The 18,935-nt window shown below is 42.0% G+C and overlaps 1 protein-coding gene, 1 long non-coding RNA gene and 1 pseudogene across 5 annotated transcripts; 2 read left to right on the top strand and 1 right to left on the bottom strand.

Moving 5' to 3' along the window:
* The first annotated feature begins 1,139 nt into the window (after positions 1–1,139).
* COQ5 (coenzyme Q5, methyltransferase) lies at positions 1,140–18,274 on the top strand. 3 transcript variants are annotated; one of them, XM_077875913.1, is made up of 7 exons: positions 1,142–1,373; positions 5,144–5,293; positions 9,365–9,586; positions 14,729–14,835; positions 16,655–16,743; positions 17,331–17,442; positions 17,520–18,274. In XM_077875913.1, the coding sequence occupies exons 1-7, from the start codon at positions 1,172–1,174 to the stop codon at positions 17,619–17,621; spliced, it is 984 nt and encodes a 327-aa protein (XP_077732039.1). In that variant the 5' UTR covers positions 1,142–1,171; the 3' UTR covers positions 17,622–18,274. The 3 variants fall into 3 exon arrangements, with proteins under 3 accessions (XP_077732040.1, XP_077732039.1, XP_077732041.1); XM_077875915.1 differs by lacking the exon at positions 1,142–1,373 and adding an exon at positions 1,415–1,543; XM_077875914.1 differs by lacking the exon at positions 5,144–5,293 and having other exon boundaries at positions 1,140–1,373.
* On the bottom strand, positions 1,220–10,990 carry LOC144299983 (uncharacterized). The gene is made up of 2 exons (XR_013366648.1): positions 8,148–10,990; positions 1,220–6,427 (listed from the first exon to the last, which is right to left on the bottom strand). It is a non-coding gene; the product is annotated as an uncharacterized LOC144299983 (long non-coding RNA).
* On the top strand, positions 5,153–7,205 carry LOC144299973 (oligosaccharyltransferase complex subunit OSTC pseudogene; annotated as a pseudogene). Its single transcript, XR_013366635.1, has 2 exons — positions 5,153–5,293; positions 5,683–7,205. The product of XR_013366635.1 is annotated as an oligosaccharyltransferase complex subunit OSTC pseudogene (transcript).
* Positions 18,275–18,935: the final 661 nt, after the last annotated feature.

The following is an 18,935-nucleotide window of genomic DNA, read 5'->3' as shown; positions in this document are numbered from 1 at the left end:
ATGATACGCCAGTTGGCTCTAGAAGTGTAGCTTTGTGACAGAACGAGGGTGAGTGGTGATTGGGTCTGACTCACTAAATAGACACCAGAGCTTTCCTTCCCATTTATGAACTTCTCAGGTACATAAAATGTAAAGACCAAAGAACAATCTTTTGTACGTTTATTTTTCAGAGTAGTCTAGCACATGTTTCTCAAGAATGGTCTGCAAATTCCTTGCATCAGAATCACATGTTTGTGAGTTGCCTGGGTGGCTCAGTGGGTTGAGTGATCAACTCTTAGTTTTGACTCAGTTCATCTCAGGGTAGTGAGATCAAGCCCTACATGGGGCTCTGCACTGGGTGTGGAGCCTACTTTGGATTCTCTCTCTCTCTCTCTATGCCCCTCCCCCTCCAATAAATACATCTTAAAAAAAAAAAAAAAGAATCACCATAGACTTTTGTTCAATAAAGATTCCCAATGTCCATTCCATTCCAAATATACAGATTCAAAAACTCTGGTATTTGGGCCCAGGAATCTGACTTTTTTTTTTTTTTTTTTTTTTGGAAAGAGACAAAAAAAAAAAAAAAAAAGGAAAGAGACAGCAGGGGCAAAGGGAGAGAGAGAATCCCAAGCAGTCTCCATGCCCAGCACAGAGCCCTATCTGGGCTCAATATCACGACCCTGAGATCATGACCCGAGCAAAATAAAAAGTCAGAGGCTTAACCTACTGAGCCACCCAGATGCCCGCAGGAATTTGCGTTTTAAAGATCAAACCAGGTGATCCTTAGGCACATCAAAATATAAGAGAACTGATCTTGTAATCTCTTCCTTGTAACCACACCATACTTTAGTTTCCTACTTCTGTACCAGAAAACGAGAGTTATTGGGTGTCTTTCGAGTTAGCATTCATAACTGCTGGCTGACAAGATTCAGAGACATGGTCGTGGAGAGGTGATTGTGGGCTCATCCTAAGGTCCCTTCCTTTCTGGTCAATTCTATATTCAAGTGGGAAGAGAGAAGAAGGGATTTCCGGTACTCAAAAACTAAGTAGCCTTTGAATCCCAGGAATCACACTTAATTCCCTAGCAAAGGTTTTCAGGACGCGTTCGGCTAATAATGTCTCCTACCGGCCGCCGTTGGCCCTCTAGTGGCGCAATTCTACGTGCGATCTGTTCTGCCCTCCCATTGCCAAGATGGCGACCCACAGGAGTTGCGCTCTATGGAGCTACTGCGGTCGTAGGTGGTCGCGGGTGATGCGATGCTGCCGGCTTTCCGGGCTTTGTAGCTCCTGGCCCAGCGGTCCGCTGGGTGCCCGGCACTTGTCCCAAGAGAAGCCGGCAACGGAAACACATTTCGGGTTTGAGACTGTTTCGGAGGAGGAGAAGAGGGGCAAAGGTGAAAGGGGCGAGAGGGCGGATGGAGGGATCTGCGATCTAGTTTCTTCTGCTCAGCTGGGAATTGATTTTGACGTCGTTTTGACTCGTATGCGGTAGCCTGACCTCCGAGGAATCCTCCGCCCCCGGCCTGACATCGCAGAGCTTAGATGCCTCCTCTTGTTAAACACAGTAATTATCACTAAATCCCCCAAATTGGGTGTTTATGACGTGCCAGGCACCATGCAGATATTGTTCCCAATTCTCATTTCAACCTCCTGACGATGCTATCGTTATCCCCAAGCTACACATGAGGAAATTGAGACTTAGAAATTAAACAAGAACTTGCCCAATTTAATGTAGTAAGTGGCCGAACCAGTATTCCAACCCACTTTGGTATGACTGCAGAGTTCATGTTCTTCACTTGCTAAAGAGATGGACCATTTTTTTTTTTTTAAGATTTTATTTATTTATCCATGAGAGACACAGAGAGATGCAGAGAGAGAGGCAGAGACACAGGCAGAGAGAGAAGCAGGCTCCATGCAGGGAGCCTGATGTGGGCTCGATCCCGAGTCTCCAGGATCACGCCCTGGGCCTAAGGCAGCGCTAAACCGGTGAGCCACCCGGGATGCCAAGATGGACCATTTTTTAAAAGAAAGGAAGGAGGAAACTATCTTCGCTGTGCCTCAGCTTTCAAATTGTATAAGTAGAAATAATAGTAACCTTTCTCTTAGAGTTACAATGAGGGTTAGATTACTTCATACATTAAAGTATTATGAACAATGCCTGGCACTTCCTAATTGCCCAATAAGGGTTAGGTACTGTTGAACAGTTTCTTTGTGTCCAGCATTGTGCTACAGGCATGGGAAAGGAAAAGGACTGTTATATAACTCCAACTGTACCATTTATAATGGGGAGGTATTATGCCCATTTAACAGGTGGGTATGTTGAGGCTCAGACAGTTTCCTTCACTAGGCCTGTGGTCATCCAGGAAATAAACAGAAGGAATTCACAATGGAATAGCCCACCCTCTTAAGGACTACTACGTTATCTTTCTTCTCAACTCAGCCTTACTAAATACATAGCTCTACTGTAACTCTTTGAATATTTATTTTATTTTTTAAAGATTTTATTTATTCATGAGAGACACAGAGAGACAGGCATAGGAAGTAGCAGACTCCCTGCAGGGGAGTCAACCGCTAAGCCACCCAGGGGCCTCCTTAAATTAACATTTATTTCACTGGACTGTGAATCCCCAGAAAGCTAGGATAGTGGCTCATTCATGTCTATATCTTCAGTGCCTGGTGCACATTAAAAGCCTGACAACTGGGACACCTGGATGGCTCAGCAGTTGAGTGTCTGCCTTTGGCTCAGGGCCTGATCCCAGGGTCCTGGGATCAAGTCCCACATCGCGCTCCCTGCATGGAGCCTGCTTCTCCCTCTGTCTATGTCTCTGCCCCTCTCTCTGTGACTCTCATGAATAAATAAATAAAATCTTTTAAAAAGTACAGGCAATCTTCCCTTTGCACAATAGCACAGGACTGTAAAAATGACCATGCATGCTGAAATCATGCAGTATGATATTAACAGTTAATGGGAAAAATTACAACTGTTCTATGACTTCTAAAAATTATTGAACATCAGGGGTGCCTGGCTGGCTCTGTCAGTGAAGCAAGAGACTCTTGATCTCAGGGTTGTGAGTTTAAGCCCCACATTGGGCACAGAGTTTACTTTAAAAAATATTAAAAAACGATTGAACATCAAAAACTCTCTTACTGTTAGTTATAAATGTATAGAGAAAAGAAATAAATAGTAAAATTAACATTTAGCAAACTATAATTTAAAATTAGGTTTAATTTTAACCTAATGTAATTCGATTTTTTTAAATTTTAAGCTTGTTTTTAATTAAGTTAAAATTCTAATAAAAAAATTAGAAACATTAAGCTGTTTTATGCTTCATAAAAAAATATGCCAAGAGTAGTTTGAACAGTGTTTGCTACCTTCTGGTCATATGATTTACAGAAGGGAGCAAGCATCTTCTCTATGCCTTGGCAAATTGCCATACTCTTTTCTAAATTTTAGTCAGCTTGTAACATTTTATCCTTTCACTGTCAGTGTCATGAAATATCTCCAAGAATTCCTTTAGTGTGAGATTTTTTGCTGGCATCATTTCCTCTGGGACATCTACCTTTTCATCACAACCACATTCTCATTTATGTCCATAAGTTCATCTTCACATAGTTCTTCCAGCTGCATATCTAGAGTCTCTTGAGTATTGACATTCGCACAGTCAGCTGTTGGTCTATAATCCCATGGACATTTCACTTCCAGTATTACTATTTTTAATTTCTTTGTGGTGCTTTCATTTTCATGGCCAATTTCTTCTTTCAATGATGTAGTTTTGTAAAATACCACATGTGTTTACAACTAAGAGATAAGGAGGTGACACAACTACATGCTTTGCTGTTTGTGTGTGACCTGAATGACTGATGTGTAATGACCTACCAACTTCGAACTGAAAGAAGTGACATGATTGGCTACTGATCATGATGCATGTCTGTTATTTACAGAGTGATTTATGGGCTGAAGACTACCTGCGAAGTTTGTACTTTATGCAGTTACTCACAGTTAATACACCATTGCACTTGAATGATGTTGCTGGGGGACTGTTGTTATTTAACTAAGCCACAGTCACTGAAATTCACGTATATCAGAACCATGCAAAGCAAAGATTGCTTATATTTGGTGGGTTGATCTTTAGTGCCCGTGAATACCCCCAAAACAAAAAAAGCAGACCCTGGGGTTAAGAAAGGCATTCAAGATTGAGTTCGGGGGAGCTCTATACTCAGCTAATTCAGCAGAAGATGTGATGTTTTGAATCTATGCAGCACTTTCATCTGATAAACTCAAAGCATCTCCCCTTCATTCATTACCTAATTCTGCCTTATGACAGGGTGATAGGGAACGGACACTGATTTTTTCATCTTATGGGCAGAAAAACAGGTGTAAAGAAGTTAAAATGTAGCCTGTGCTTTAAAGTGCCTTATTTAAAAAAAAAAAAAATTTATTTATGAGAGACACAGAGTGAGAGGCAGAGAGAGAAGCAGGCTCCCTGCAGGGAGCCTGATGCCGGCAAGACTCCATAACAGGGGGATCACGACCTGAGCCAAAGACTCCACCACTGAGCCATCCAGGCACCCCACTTTAAAGTGCCTTAGATCGTAAATTCCTTCTCCCACTAGCCCAGATTCCACATTCTCCCTTGATCCTATCAGATTTATGAGAAGATTTATGAGGACCCTATGCAGTGTGGCTTGGCCCTGATTTACATCTGGCCATTCATCTACCCACCCAATTGTACCTGAGGTTTTTCTCTGTGATCCAGGCAGGGACGAACTGAGGCCTCTCCATCCATTAGTCATGGATTTCTAATGATTTTGTTGTTTTCTATTATAATAACCATTAGAAAAATTCTATGCCCTCTATTCTCTAAGAAATGGAACCTACTTAGTACCATGTAGGTGAATGCGTTGTTATGGGGTCATGGTCCTAGGTCCACTAAAGGACCACTAAAGGTAACTAGGATGGCAGAAAAGAGGTTGGCTTCTTACATGAAATAACTTAAGCCTTTTTCAAAAGGAGGTTAAGGGGTAGATATGGGCATCAAGCAGTATAACTTAACTTCACCTGAAAAAGGCAAATTTAGAGAAGAAAAGCTTCAACTTCTTTCATTTAGGACTTCCTCAAGTTAATTTTGTTAATAGCACAATTGTGTTGTATTTCTCCTGTCAGTCTATCATGTGTTTGAAAGTGTGGCCAAGAAGTATGATGTAATGAATGATATGATGAGTCTTGGTATCCATCGTATTTGGAAGGATTTGCTGCTCTGCAAGATGCGCCCGTTTCCTGGAACCCAGCTGCTCGATGTTGCTGGAGGCACAGGTAATGTCTAGAGTATCCTTGAGGATTACTGAGCACCTTTTATAGAAATTAGTGTCTTTTGTTGGGATGAGCTAGCTTACCTACCATTAGGCTGAAGATGGTCATTGGAAATCAATACACTTCTAAGAAAGCTTTACTCTTTTTAAGTAAATGTCACTCAGAAAGCACAAAGTATCAGGTTTATGCCTGTCATTTTTTCTAAAATGCACAAGGTTCCAAAGTAAAAAGATTACTTTTTTGCTCCAGTGACATCTTACGATGTGAATGACTGTTTTATTTTCTGTTTAACCTTTAATTCGCTTTCCCGTTCTTTGGGGGGATGCCCTTTATCATATTCTATAAACTTTCTAGACAACCTTTTCTTTCTTTCTTTTTTTTTTATTTGACAGAGCAATAGAGCCAGACAGCACAAATGGGGTGGAGGTGGCAGAGGGAGAGAGAGAAGCACACTCCCCACTGAGCAGGGAGCCACATGCGGGGACCCAGGACCCCAGGATCATGACCTGAGCTGAAGGCAGATGCTTAACTGACTGAGCGACCCAGGCTCCCCTAGACAACCTTTTATGCCTAATCCACTATCATATCAGAATTCAAAAGCTCAGTTTATGCATGGTCCTTTGCACACTAGATATTTAGGAAGAAAAATGTCATGGGTTTCTAAAATGCATCTTGGTGATGTTATTACATGGTTAATGTATATGCTAAATCACAGAAAAATGTGTCATATAATGTAATGATGTGATAATCTATACCAACAGAATAATATAACAAATTACAGTAGGACAATCTCTCTGTGTGAAACACGTTTATGTTTGGCTTTGCTGGTGTGGTCCTCTCCCCAGTGGAAGCTCAGAAGGTAGTAAGATACCTTGCTCAGGTCGGGAGAGAAACCCCTGCCGCCACCAACATGGAGACCTTGTACCGTGTACCGTTCTTAGTGCTCAAATGCCCCAACCTGAAGCTGAAGAAGCCGCCCTGGGTGCACATGCCGTCGGCCATGACGGTGTACGCTCTGGTGGTGGTGTCTTACTTCCTCATCACCGGAGGAATAATTTATGATGTTATTGTTGAACCTCCAAGTGTTGGTTCTATGACTGATGAACATGGACATCAGAGACCAGTAGCTTTCTTGGCCTACAGAGTAAATGGACAATATATTATGGAAGGACTTGCATCCAGCTTCCTGTTTACAATGGGAGGTTTAGGCTTCATAATCCTGGACCGATCGAATGCACCAAACATTCCAAAACTCAATAGATTTCTTCTATTCATTGGATTCGTCTGTGTCCTATTGAGTTTTTTCATGGCTAGAGTATTCATGAGAATGAAACTGCCGGGCTACCTGATGGGTTAAAAAATGCCTTTTGACAAGAAATCCGTGGATATTGGATTTGCTCCTGTTAATGAAGCTTTAAGGCTGTACCAATCCTCTGATGTGAAATATGGAAAAAGAGTGAAGCAGCAGAAAAGAAGCATCTCGTGAGAAATAGGAATCATATTAAAGCTTGAACTAGAATGTCTTCTTGGTATCAAAGAGACAAATTTCTCACAGTATTTCTCCTGCTGGCTTGTACTGATACACCAATGATGTTTAGTGGCATTTTCTTCTTAGTTTTTCATTTCTTAAAGAAAATATACTCCCATCTCCACAACTATAATATTGAATACAGTGATTATTTCTTACAGCCCCCTTAACATTTTGTGGAGATGACATTTCTGACTTTCAAAAATTAATGTAAAATCAGGAAGCGAGATCCCATAAGCTGAGAACTCTGATCAGCTTTACCTATGGTGCTTTGCCTTTAAACAGTGTGACAGTACATTATTCAGATATGTGTGAGACTGTTTCTGCACAATAAGATGTATGAAAGGAGCAGAAATAAATAATTTTTCTAATTAAAAAAAAAAAAAAGGGGGATCCCTGGGTGGCGCAACGGTTTGGCGCCTGCCTTTGGCCCAGGGCATGATCCTGGAGACCCGGGATCGAATCCCACATCGGGCTCCTGGTGCATGGAGCCTGCTCCTCCCTCTGCCTGTGTCTCTGCCTCTCTCTCTCTCTCTCTCTCTCTCTGACTATCATAAATAAAATTAAATTTAAAAAAAAGATACCTTGCTCAGTGGAGGACAATTTAACAGAATCTATTAAAATCTAAAATCTTTAGTCTAGGATCCCACAGTTCCAATTCTACATGCCTAGTCTAAAAAAAAATTTTTTTTAAGTTTGCACAAAGATACAGCTACAGCTATTGAGCTGCCTATATCTATGCCTTAACCCATAGCACTACTGTACGCTGTAGTTAGAAGGTAATCCCTTATATTAAAAAAGACATTTTAAGAATATATAGTATAGATATGCTCACTGCATCATTTTTAGTAGTAGTGAAAACTTGGAAATAACCTATTTCTGCCTCAGTAAAGAAATTGTTTTAAATTAAGATACACCCATTCTATGAAATACCATGTAGCTATTTAAAAGAATGTGGAAAACCTATAAATACTGATGGAAAGTTCTCAAAGACATATTCTGTAGGAGGAGAAAGCAAATGAGTTGTATGACTATGCGTATAATATCCCCATGTATGTTTTTAAGTTGTTTCATAGGAGTATATATATACAATATTTAAACATATAGAAAAGTAACTAGAGAATACCTAATTAGTTGGAGAAACTAGAAAAACTTGAGGATATATTTCTGTCAACTAGTATAAGAAAAAGACAAACAGCACTATAAGAAAGGAAGTGGGATCCTAGAAAACATTGGCTTGGCCCAAACAGTATTTACCTGGTCACAATAACATAAACACTTTTGATTTTTAGCTTTTAAACTCCAAACAACAAAGCACAGAAGACATACCTATAGCTGTAGAACAAACAATATGTCGGGGCACCTGGGTGGCTCAGTGGTTGAGCGTCTGCCTTTGGCTCAGGTTGTGATCCAGGAACCGTGGGATCAAGTCCTGCATCAGGCTCCCCAGTGGGAGCCTGCTTCTCTCTCTGCCTATGTCTCTGCCTCTCTGCCTGTATCTCTCATGAACAAAAATTTTTTTTAAAAAAGAACAAACTATGTTATCAGTCTTGACAGAGTAAAAGTACACACAGTAGAAGGTTGAAGGGATTTAAGAGGTACCATCTGTAATTGATGACATAGAAATATAATATTAGTCTGTTATTCTAGTTCCCAAAGGAATCTATGATGGACTATGAAATGTGATCTAGGGGCACTTGGGTGGCTCAGCAGTTGAGCATCTGCCTTTGGCTTAGGTCATGATCCCGGAGTCCTGGGATCAAGTCCTGCATCAGGCTCTCCACTGGGAGCCTGCTTCTCCCTCTGCCTATGTCTTTGCCTCCTTCTCTGTGTCTCTCATGAATAAGTAAATAAAATCTTTAAAAAAAAATGTGATCTAAATATATTGGGAAGTAGAGGCATCCAGAGATGAGGAACAATATATCATTATAAATTTGGTAAGTAAAGAAAGAGCTGGAACCAACAGAAAGCCCAGCTGAAAGGGTTAAGAAAGATGGTTCCTGGGGAGCTGAACTAGGCATAGGAAGTGGTGGAGCAGGGGATCCTTGCTGGTAACTATACCCTCATGTTGCTTTGGTAACAATTATTAGACTAATAGGGTTCTACACTAAGGAGTTAGCACAGGTTAGGTCTGGAGAGGGTGTGGAGAGAAAATGCAACTTTTATGTTTTTTCCTAAATATTTGGGTGAGTCTTTTATAGTGATAATGTGTCCATGTATTACTTAGGCAATTTTTTAAAAAGTTTTTAAGAATATTAGAAGTTACCCGCGCACCTGGCTGGCTCAGTCAATAGAGCATGCCACTCTTGATGCTGAGGTCATAGGTTTGAGCCCCATGTTGGGTAGAGAGATTACTTTAAAATAAAATCTTAAAAAAAGTACTAGAAGTTAAATTATTTTTTTAAGTTACCATTGAAATAAAGAGAAACTTCAATTTTTGTACACTCCTCAAATCCTGTACCTTTGTTGCTCTGTTTGGGTTTTGGAAATGTTGGGTTCGCATTTGTGTTTGTGTTTGCATCTTTCCTCCTTTTGGCTTCCCACAGGTGACATTGCCTTCCGGTTCCTTAATTATGTCCAGGCCCAGCATAAGGGAAAGCAGAAGAGGCAGTTACGGGCCCAGCAAAATTTATCCTGGGAAGAAATTGCCAAAAAGTACCAAAATGAAGAGGACCCCTTGGGCGGTTCCCGGGTCGTGGTCTGCGACATCAACAAGGAGATGCTAAAGATTGGAAAGCAGAAAGCCCGTGCCCAGGGCTACAAAGCTGGCAAGTACTAGGGAGGGTGGACATGGCAGAAATGTTTGTGTATTTATGAAATAAGATGGGATATATAAAATGTTAAAGTGCTTTATTTTAAAAAATGAACCAATAGGCAGAAGTCAAAGATGATTGGTGTGGCTGAAGCCAGTTTGAGTGCTATTACATGCGTTATTCTGGCAACCCAGGGAGGCAGTCTGATTATCCGCCCCATGTGACAGAGCTGATAATCACAGCCCAAAGAGCTGAAGGGCCCTTACCCAAGGAGCACAACTTTTATTTGTTTATTTTTAAATATTTTATTTATTCATTTGAGAGAGACAGAGCTGGAGAGCACAAGCAGGGGGAGCAGGAGGCAGAGGGAGAAGCAGACTCCCCACCGAGCAGGGAGCTGGATGATGCAGGGCTTGACCCCAGGACCCTGAGATCATGACCCGAGCCAAAGGCATACGCTTAACCGACTGAGCCCCCCAGGCGCCCTGAGTAACACAACTTTTCAATGGCAGACCCAGGCTCAGAGCTTGAGTCTAGGATCTCAGCTCTTGGACTGTGAGATGGAAGTTTTGCCTTCAGTTGCCAGCAACCCCCTGCTGATCCCAGTGCCCTGGTTGTTGGGAGCCATCCCGTTCCTCATGGGTGCTCAGAGTTTGACTGATGTGGAAGCTGAGAAGGGGCTCTGCACTTATAGCAGGAACATGCCCTTTAGACACGGGAATGCAGGCAGCGGGCAGCCACCAGCTTTTACAGCCTTTTAGCTCTGCCTCAGCTTCCCTATGAGGCTCTTTCCTGGCTGTGCTCCCGAGCTCCCTATGGGTTGGCAAAGGCTTTATCAGATCTATACTAGGGTCTCCAGGCTTCCCCCAGCTCAGTCCTGCCTCCTCTTCCTTTTATCTTCCCAAGGTGTTCTCCCTTACATCCTCCCCCCAAATCCCTTTTGCATGCTTCCCTCCTCTGGGCATCTGTTCCTCAGAGGGCCCAACTGGTAGAGTTAAACACCTGGAAACAGTACTACTCTCAGCAGCAGATAGGAGAGTGACTACAAAAAAAAAAAAAAAAAAGGAGAGTGACTACATGTCTCTGGGAACTCACTACACCCTGAAACTGGACAATTTGTGCCCTAGCTTAAAGATGTAGATTTCCCATTTCACTGTCCATCTTCATCTTTTAAAATACTTTTCACCGAACTTTATCCAGTAGAAGTCACAATGGGGCAGCTGTACCACATTCACCCAGCTTCCCAGAGCCACTGCACTGCCCTCTCCCCAGATGGCTAAGCACTGCAGGCAGCCACCAGCAGAGACAGTGGTCTGGGACAGAAAATAAAAGTCCCTCAGGTCAGCATCAGGGGTCCTGTCCTCTCCCTCCCCCACCGGGAGTGTCTATGGTTATTGTAGTTCAATTCTTCCTCCTCCCCGCCCCCCCACCCCCGGACTGAGCTGCCTAGACAGACCACAACCCACTTGGCCTCCAAGATGAAGGGCTCTTTTGTTAACCATCAATGCTGATCAAAAAGCAGACAGTCCCTAGTGTTTTTAGACAAAGGCACTATGTTTCCTTACTCCTACTGAAAAACGTGTTCCCCTTCCCTCTGGTGCTCAGCCATAGAGAGTGGAGAATGAAGAGAGAAATGATAGGCGATGTTCCATTTCTGGAATCATCCCTTCCATAGCATAGCTTGCCTTTCAACCTCTTCTCACTGCCAAGACAAACCCACTGACATAGGAATTACCAAGTGCTGCAGAAGACAGTTTTCCTTACCTTTCCTCCTTGCTCTAGCAATGCCCAACAATGATGCCTTTGTCAAACATATCCTGCAAAAAGAGTTGAAACTAAGGAGGATCCTAGAAATTATTTTGTAATAGTAAGGTGATGTGTGAAAGATGTATTTGTGTGTAGCACTGTTGTGTGTTTTATTTACATTTTATGTGGAGCACTTCCTCCCCAAATGGAAACTCTGTTGGCAGGAGCTTTAAAAAATTTATTTGAGAGGGAGGCGCCTAGGTGGCTCAGACAGTTAAGCATCTGCCTTCGGCTCAGGTCATGATCCCGGGGTCCTGGGATTGAGTCAGGCTCCTGCTCCCTGTGCCGCTCCCTCTGCTCTTTCACTCACTCTCTCTCTCTCTCTCTCTGTCAAATAAATAAATCTTTTAAAAATTATTTGGTAGGTTATAAAAATTGATATATTTGAGAACTTTGGATTTTGGAAAAGTATTGAGATTTACCTATAATTCCAACATCAAGAGATGCTCCCAGTATTTTATTTCCTTCCTAGCTTTCCCTAATCGTTTCCTTTTTATAAAATTAAAGACTTCCTGTTTATACAATTTATTATCCTACCCTAAATTAGCATTATATCATGAGATTTTTCCGTCATTAAAAATTCCTTAAAATCATTATTTACAATATTCTCCTGTATGGATGTGAGTCATGAAGATTCACATAACCAATTTATATAATCAGTAACCAATTGATCTGTCATTTTTTCTAATGCTTTTGCATAGGGCACAACATTATGATATCCTTATTTGTAAATTTTTGCATGTACTTGTTAACTTTTCTACCTACTGTATAACTGTGGACAAGTGTTTAAACTCTCTAGATCTCAATTACCTCATCTGTAAAAGAGCAGAATAAAAATCACCTTGTAGTGGAGGTTATGTACCATCGCTATTGAAAACAGAAGCTCTGGGATAAAAAAACCTGAGTTCCAATCCACCTGGGTGACCTTGGGCAAGCTGCTTTAACCTTTCTGATACTAGCTGCTTTAACCTTTCTGATACTCCACTCACCTAAAACATGAAGATGATGGTAAGAGCTATCCCATGGAGTCAGTATGAGAACGTGATAAAAAAATGTATGTAAAGTGATAATACAAACCCTGCCATCAAGAGCAGGGCAGTTGCAATGATGATGATGATAATGATGTTATCAGTGTCATCCTGCTAAAATCAAATAGCTGGTTCAAAGAATATGGTTACTTTTTTTTAAAGATTCATTTATTTGAGAGAGTGTGGGAACTGGGGGAGGGACAAAGGAAGAAGAGAGGGAAAGCAGACACCCCACTGAGCACAGATCCACCTGGGGCTGGATCTCCAGATCATGACCTGAGCAGAAACTAAGAGTCTGACGCCTAACTAACTGAGCCACCCAGGCGCCCCAGGGTATGTTTTTTTTTTTTTCTTTTTTTTTTTTTATCCATGATAGTCACAGAGAGAGAGGCAGAGACATAGGCAGAGGGAGAAGCAGGCTCCATGCACCAGGAGCCTGACGTGGGATTCGATCCTGGGTCTCCAGGATTGCGCCCTGGGCCAAAGGCAGGCGCCAAACCGCTGCGCCACCCAGGGATCCCAGGGTATGGTTATTTTTAAGGATTTTGTCAAATACTGCTACTTTGCTTTCCAAGAAGATTTTCTTTTTTTTTTTTTAAGATTTTTTTTTTTTTTAATTTATTCATGACAGACACAGAGAGAGGGAGAGGCAGAGACACAGGCAGAGGGAGAAGCAGGCTCCATACAGGGAGCCTAAAGTGGGACTCGATCCCGGATCTCCAGGATCACACCCCGGGCTGAAGGCGGTGCTAAACCGGTGAGCCCCCAGGGCTGCCCTCCAAGATTTTCATTTACTTTCGTCTATAGAGCCTTCCTTCTATATTGTATTTTATGTCTAGTTTGCTGCAAGTTGAATAATGTTAGAGCCGAATCAGGATCTTTTAGTGGACATATCTACCCTGTTAAGGGTTTCCCTGAGGTGTTTTCTGAATTTGTGACCAGACTTGGGGTCTAGATACTTTGATTCTCCAATAGAACCAATATAACTAGGGCAGCCCGGGGCGGGGAGCTGTCCAGGGCCTGATCCTAGAGACCCAGGATTGAGTCCCACGTCAGGCTCCCTGCATGGAGCCTGCTTTGCCCTCTGCCTGTGTCTCTGCCTCTCTTTCTGTGTGTCTCTCATGAATAAATAAATAAAATATTTTTTTAAAAAAAGAACCAATATAACTAGGCTGAATTCCATACTTAGAATACTTCCAATGATCCTCTGAAGTTGGTACTATTAACTCCATCTTACAGATAAGGAAACTAAGGCAAAGTAGTTTATTCAAGATTATACAGCTAATAATCGGTGAAGCTGATTATTTAATTCCTGGAATTAAAACCCAGACAGAAAAAAAAATAAAAAATAAAAAATAAAAAATAAAACCCAGACAGTCTGGGGACGCCAGGATGGCTCAATGGTTGAGCGCCTGCCTTTGGCTCAGGATGTGGTCCCAGAGTCCCAGGATCGAGTCCCACATCGGGCTCCCCATGGGGAGCCTGCTTCCCTCTCTAGTCTCTGCCTCTCTCTGTGTGTTTCTCATGAATAAATAAATAAAATCTTAAAAAACAAAAAACCAGGCAGTCTAAACCCCAGACCTGGTATCTTAACCACGGTGCTTTACACAAAACACTTAATTGGGTAAAAATTGCTTCAGGGTGGGCATAACTAAGTATTCATCAGGTTCTATTCTAAAACTCTTGGGGAAAGAGTTTCCTGCTGAACTTCAAGAAATTCAGATTCTCCGGATCCCTGGGTGGCACAGCAGTTTGGCGCCTGCCTTTGGCCCAGGGCGCGATCCTGAAGACCTGGGATGGAGTCCCGTGTCGGGCTCCCTGCATGGAGCCTGCTTCTCCCTCTGCCTGTGTCTCTGCCTCTCTCTCTCTCTCTCTCTCTCTCTCTCTCTCTTTCTCTCTGTGACTATCATAAGTAAATAAAAATTAAAAAAAAAAAAAAAAAGAAAAAAAAAAGAAATTCAGATTCTCAAGCCAAGGCAAAACCATGAAGACAGTGGCCAGGAACCCAGCAATGAAGGCAGGTGTGTGATGGTTTCTGATACTACACTTATGGTATTTACCCAGCACCAAACTGTTCTCCAGTTCTCCCACACCAAATAGGTGTCCAGCAATTCAGTTCATTTCTGACACTGACTCCCAGAGCTTGTCTCAGATTCCACAGACTGCCCTCAGAAGTTAGCCACCAATGGTGTGCACAGGCTACCCACACTTCTGCTTGGCTGACTACAAATCAGAGGATTCCCACAATGCCCACCTCAGGTTTGGCAGTTTGCTAGGTGCAGAAAAGATCCACACTGAGACCAGGAATGATTTTCTCTTTCAGGACTTGCTTGGGTATTGGGAGATGCTGAAGAACTGCCCTTTGATGATGACAAGTTTGATGTTTACACTATTGCCTTTGGGATCCGGAATGTCACACACATCGATCAGGTGTGTATGGCTGCATCCTCAGCTTGTGTGACTCTTGTGCTATTAGATCTTCCAGAGCGGCCCTACAGGAAACAAAGAAAGAGGGAGAGATTCTGCTCTCTGCCCAGCTCTTGAATGGAATGACTGTTTCAGGTTTAGGGGCTTCAATCCTTGAAGTTGCCAATTTTCCTAGTCATGAAATTAAAAAAGACTGAAACCATGGAGCAGATCCCCATAGAAGCCTTTGATGCTTGAGTTGGTCTTTACATCTTTGAGCTGGCATTCCATCTGTTTCTGCTCACTTGTGAAGTCTGACCCTGTGAGTTTGCAGATCAGAGACATTTCCAAGGTCAACAGAAGGCATTCAAACACTTATTTTGGCAGAAGGTACCTAGAGTCATGGGTTCCTCTATAGGGAGAAGGGAACATTCAGCTCTTAATCTGATGCAGCTTTTTTTTTAAGATTTTATTTTTAAGTCATCTCTGCACCCAATGTGGGGCTCCAACTCACAACCCCGAGATCAAGAGTGTACCGACTGAGCCAGCCAGGCACCCCTAATGCAGCTCTTCTTTATTTCTACTTCAGTACTACCCCAGAGCATTTGAAGACAATGTGCAAACCATATTCTGTTTCTATTATTGGGGGGGGGGGGCCTCCAGTTACCTGGTTCCTCTGCTTCTAGTGGGACATCTTTATGGTGTACTTTAGCTTGGTTCATATGGCCTGCCCTGTATGTAGCCAGTTTATTATTTCTTTTAATTAAAAAAAATTTTTTAATAGGTTCAAAGTACAAAAGGGCATATCAGGCAAAGTATGCCTCTCACCCGTGTGTCCTGACCATTCAGTGCCTCCTCTCCCTGCCTCCAAACATCAATTTCTTGTGTACCTTTGCAAAGATGTTTTATAAATATTGTTTTGTTTTTTCCTTTAATACAAATATTAGCATATGAAAAACACACAAATATTCTGCCCATTGCTTTTTTCCCCTTAAAAATGTATCTTGGGAGATCTTTCCTGTCAGTACATGGAGAGACCTGGCTCTTCCTTTTTTTAAATAGCTGCATCAATTCCATATACACAGACATTCCATCATTTAACCAGTCTCTCGTTGATAATTAAGATGTTTCTAATCTTGTGCTGTTCAAATGGTGCTACAGGGAATAACATCTATATGCATGTCATCTCTACAAAGATGCATTGGTTTTTGTTTTGTTTTGTTTTGTTTGGAGGATGGGGAGGAAGAATTACAAGCAGGATCAATGCCCAGCATGGAGACTGATCTCACAACCCTGAGATCTTGACCTGAGCCAAAATCAAGAGTCAGATGCTTAACCGTCTGAGCCAGCCAGGTGCCCCTACAATAGATGCATTTCTATAAGCTAGATTCCTTGACGTAAAATTCCTAGATTAAAGAGGATAGCCATTGTAATTTAAGTAATTGTAGGGGCACTTGGCTGACTCTGTCGGTAGAACATGCAACTCTTGATCTCGGAGTTTTAGGTTCAAACTCCATGTTGGTCAAAGCATTTACTTTAAAAAATAAAGAGAAAAAAAAATCCTGAAAGACGCTTTTAACAAGTAAATAATAAAGAGATGCATGTGAAATTGGCCACCATGTGGTTGTACCAATCAGAGTACTCCAAGTGGCCTTCTCTTTGCGGGCAGCAGAATGCTTATAAAATTTAGGCTACTGTGGGGTTATCTCTGCTACTACAGCTTTCCCACTGAGAATGCACAAGGGATCTATGGGAAATGCTAACTTTTATAATGCCCATCAAAGGTAAAGCTGTTTTGGCCTAATAGAATTGAGTGTGTTCTTTTGTTCCTTGCCTTGCTCAGGCACTCCAGGAAGCCCATCGAGTCCTGAAGCCAGGAGGACGGTTTCTCTGTCTGGAGTTCAGTCAAGTGAACAACCCCCTCATATCCAGGTTGGCACTGTTAACAGGGCTTTATTCTCATTGTCTGGCCACGGGTTTCCTGTTCCACAACAGACAGAAAGTAACCAGTAAGCAATAAGCAAGAACCTCATAGTTCAGAGTCTCGAAGGGACAGTGCCACCTCAGAGATCAGCCAGTTCTGAATGACATCGAAGCCAGAAGAGTTTCAAACCAGCAACCAGGGGCTAAGTTGGCCCACAGATGTATTTGGTTTGAATCATCGTACTTTTAAAAATTGACTTAGATGTTCATATTTAAAAATCAGTTAAGTTTCACATAAAAATCTGAGTTTCCAGCTTCACTTGAGAAATCATATAAGACAACGCTTAGCAAGCACACATTCCTACATGGCAGGAGTCAAGAATGGAATCGTACCTGCCCCTTCTCCATTTTATGCTACTTCCTAATGGTACCTGTCACCACATCCTCACCACTCCCTACTGGTCTTGCGCTTGGCCCACATTACTTTCAGGTACTTGCCCCCTAAAGGCATTTGAATTTATAACTCTAGGCTTATACCTTCTTGCTCCTTATCAGGGGATATGTTCTAATTGTAATCTTTTGCCTTTTTTGTTTAGGCTTTATGATCTATATAGCTTCCAGGTCATTCCTGTCCTGGGAGAGGTCATTGCAGGAGATTGGAAGTCCTACCAATATCTTGTAGAAAGTATCCGACAGTTCCCATCTCAGGTACAAAACTTGTATTTTACAACAAAGGCCCTAGAGCTTAAATCCATGTATATCTTTGCTATATCTTTGTGTTTTAGGAGGAATTCAGAGAGATGATAGAAGATGCAGGTTTTGAGAAGGTGACTTATGAAAGTCTCACATCAGGCATTGTGGCTATTCATTCTGGCTTCAAACTGTAACTCCTTTACCATTCTGGAGTGTGAACCAGTCACATCCTGTTGAAAGCCTGGAACTGAAGAATAACCTGGTAATGAGACCAGCAGCAGAACATCTCCTCTTAAAGACGTGTGCCTTGGACTCATGTTCTGATGTGACCAATCTCAAAGTGGAAGAAACAGATCCCTGTCATTCTCTGGCAGCTTTCATTAGGAACTGTTTCAGGGCTTCTCCCAGAAGTATTTGGTTTGTACTTTTTGCTCAACTCCTGCTAATTTTTCTTGGCTGTGCAGCGTGTGTGTGGTTAAGGTAAAACCAATACTACTTTTCATTTTTGAAGTGCATTTGTAGCTTCTGGACTGGTGCTGCCTTCCAGAGGGATAATGAATCATCTGAACTCAATGATTTGAACCAGAAAATGTCCTAGCTCAACCTGAGTCAATCTCTCAGCCTAGGACTAAGTCAGAGGGCAAACAATCACAACTAGGATTATGAACTGAATCACTAAATGAGTTTACAATTTGTGTGGTATTCATGATTGCTTCTTGGGGAAAGGAGTGGTGAGGGAAATACATTATCATCACTCAGTCCTCTTCTACCAAAACTACTATTGGATCAGATTATCAGTGCCTGTCATGAAGAAAACAAACTCTTGATGAAAGAATGTTCCAGCAAACTCCTGGCTTTTGTGTTTTCTATGGAGAGTTTATTAGAACACATTTGAGAGGTTTTATAGCCAAAAAAGAAAACTATCTAGCCTAACCCCCTCTAGTACTAAGGGGCAGAGCTGGGCAGAGCTCTTTTGTCTCCTTAATACAGTCCCTTGTTTGATGTTAAAATGAGGCCAAAAATATTTTGAATGTGGACTAAGCGTATGGTTTTTAAGGAGCTTTGCTAAGACATTGCAGAAAGCAACCTGTGACTTGGCTGGCTATTTAATTGTGGATAACTTAGTTCAAGGCTATTTCAAAAGCTTTAGAGAGATGCTGCTTCTAGGCCCAGCACAGTAGAGGTCATTTATGGACCTTCACTCACAAGATCTTGCCTTGTCATTGTAAATATTTCAGACATAGCTATCCATATACAACAGCTTGTATCTCAAACAACAGCAAAGAGCATTTGACAAAGTGCTAAACCTTAAACTTTTAGTTTACATTTTTTTCAGCCAGCTGGAGCCCATTGGCCTTTGAAATTACAAGTAATGAGGAACAGACGCCGCAAGGAATTTCATAAACCACCAGCCCAATCCAATCTCCCTAGCTGAGTGGTTTTCTCACAGCTAAATCTAAAGATAAAATATTAAAAGCTGCCACTTCCAGGCAGTAGATATAGGCCTG

This window comes from Canis aureus, chromosome 27 (genome assembly GCF_053574225.1).
Source record: "Canis aureus isolate CA01 chromosome 27, VMU_Caureus_v.1.0, whole genome shotgun sequence".
NCBI classification, from domain to species: domain Eukaryota; kingdom Metazoa; phylum Chordata; class Mammalia; order Carnivora; family Canidae; genus Canis; species Canis aureus.
The sequence above is the reverse complement of the archived record's forward strand: the minus strand, read 5'-3'. Positions and strand labels throughout refer to the sequence as shown.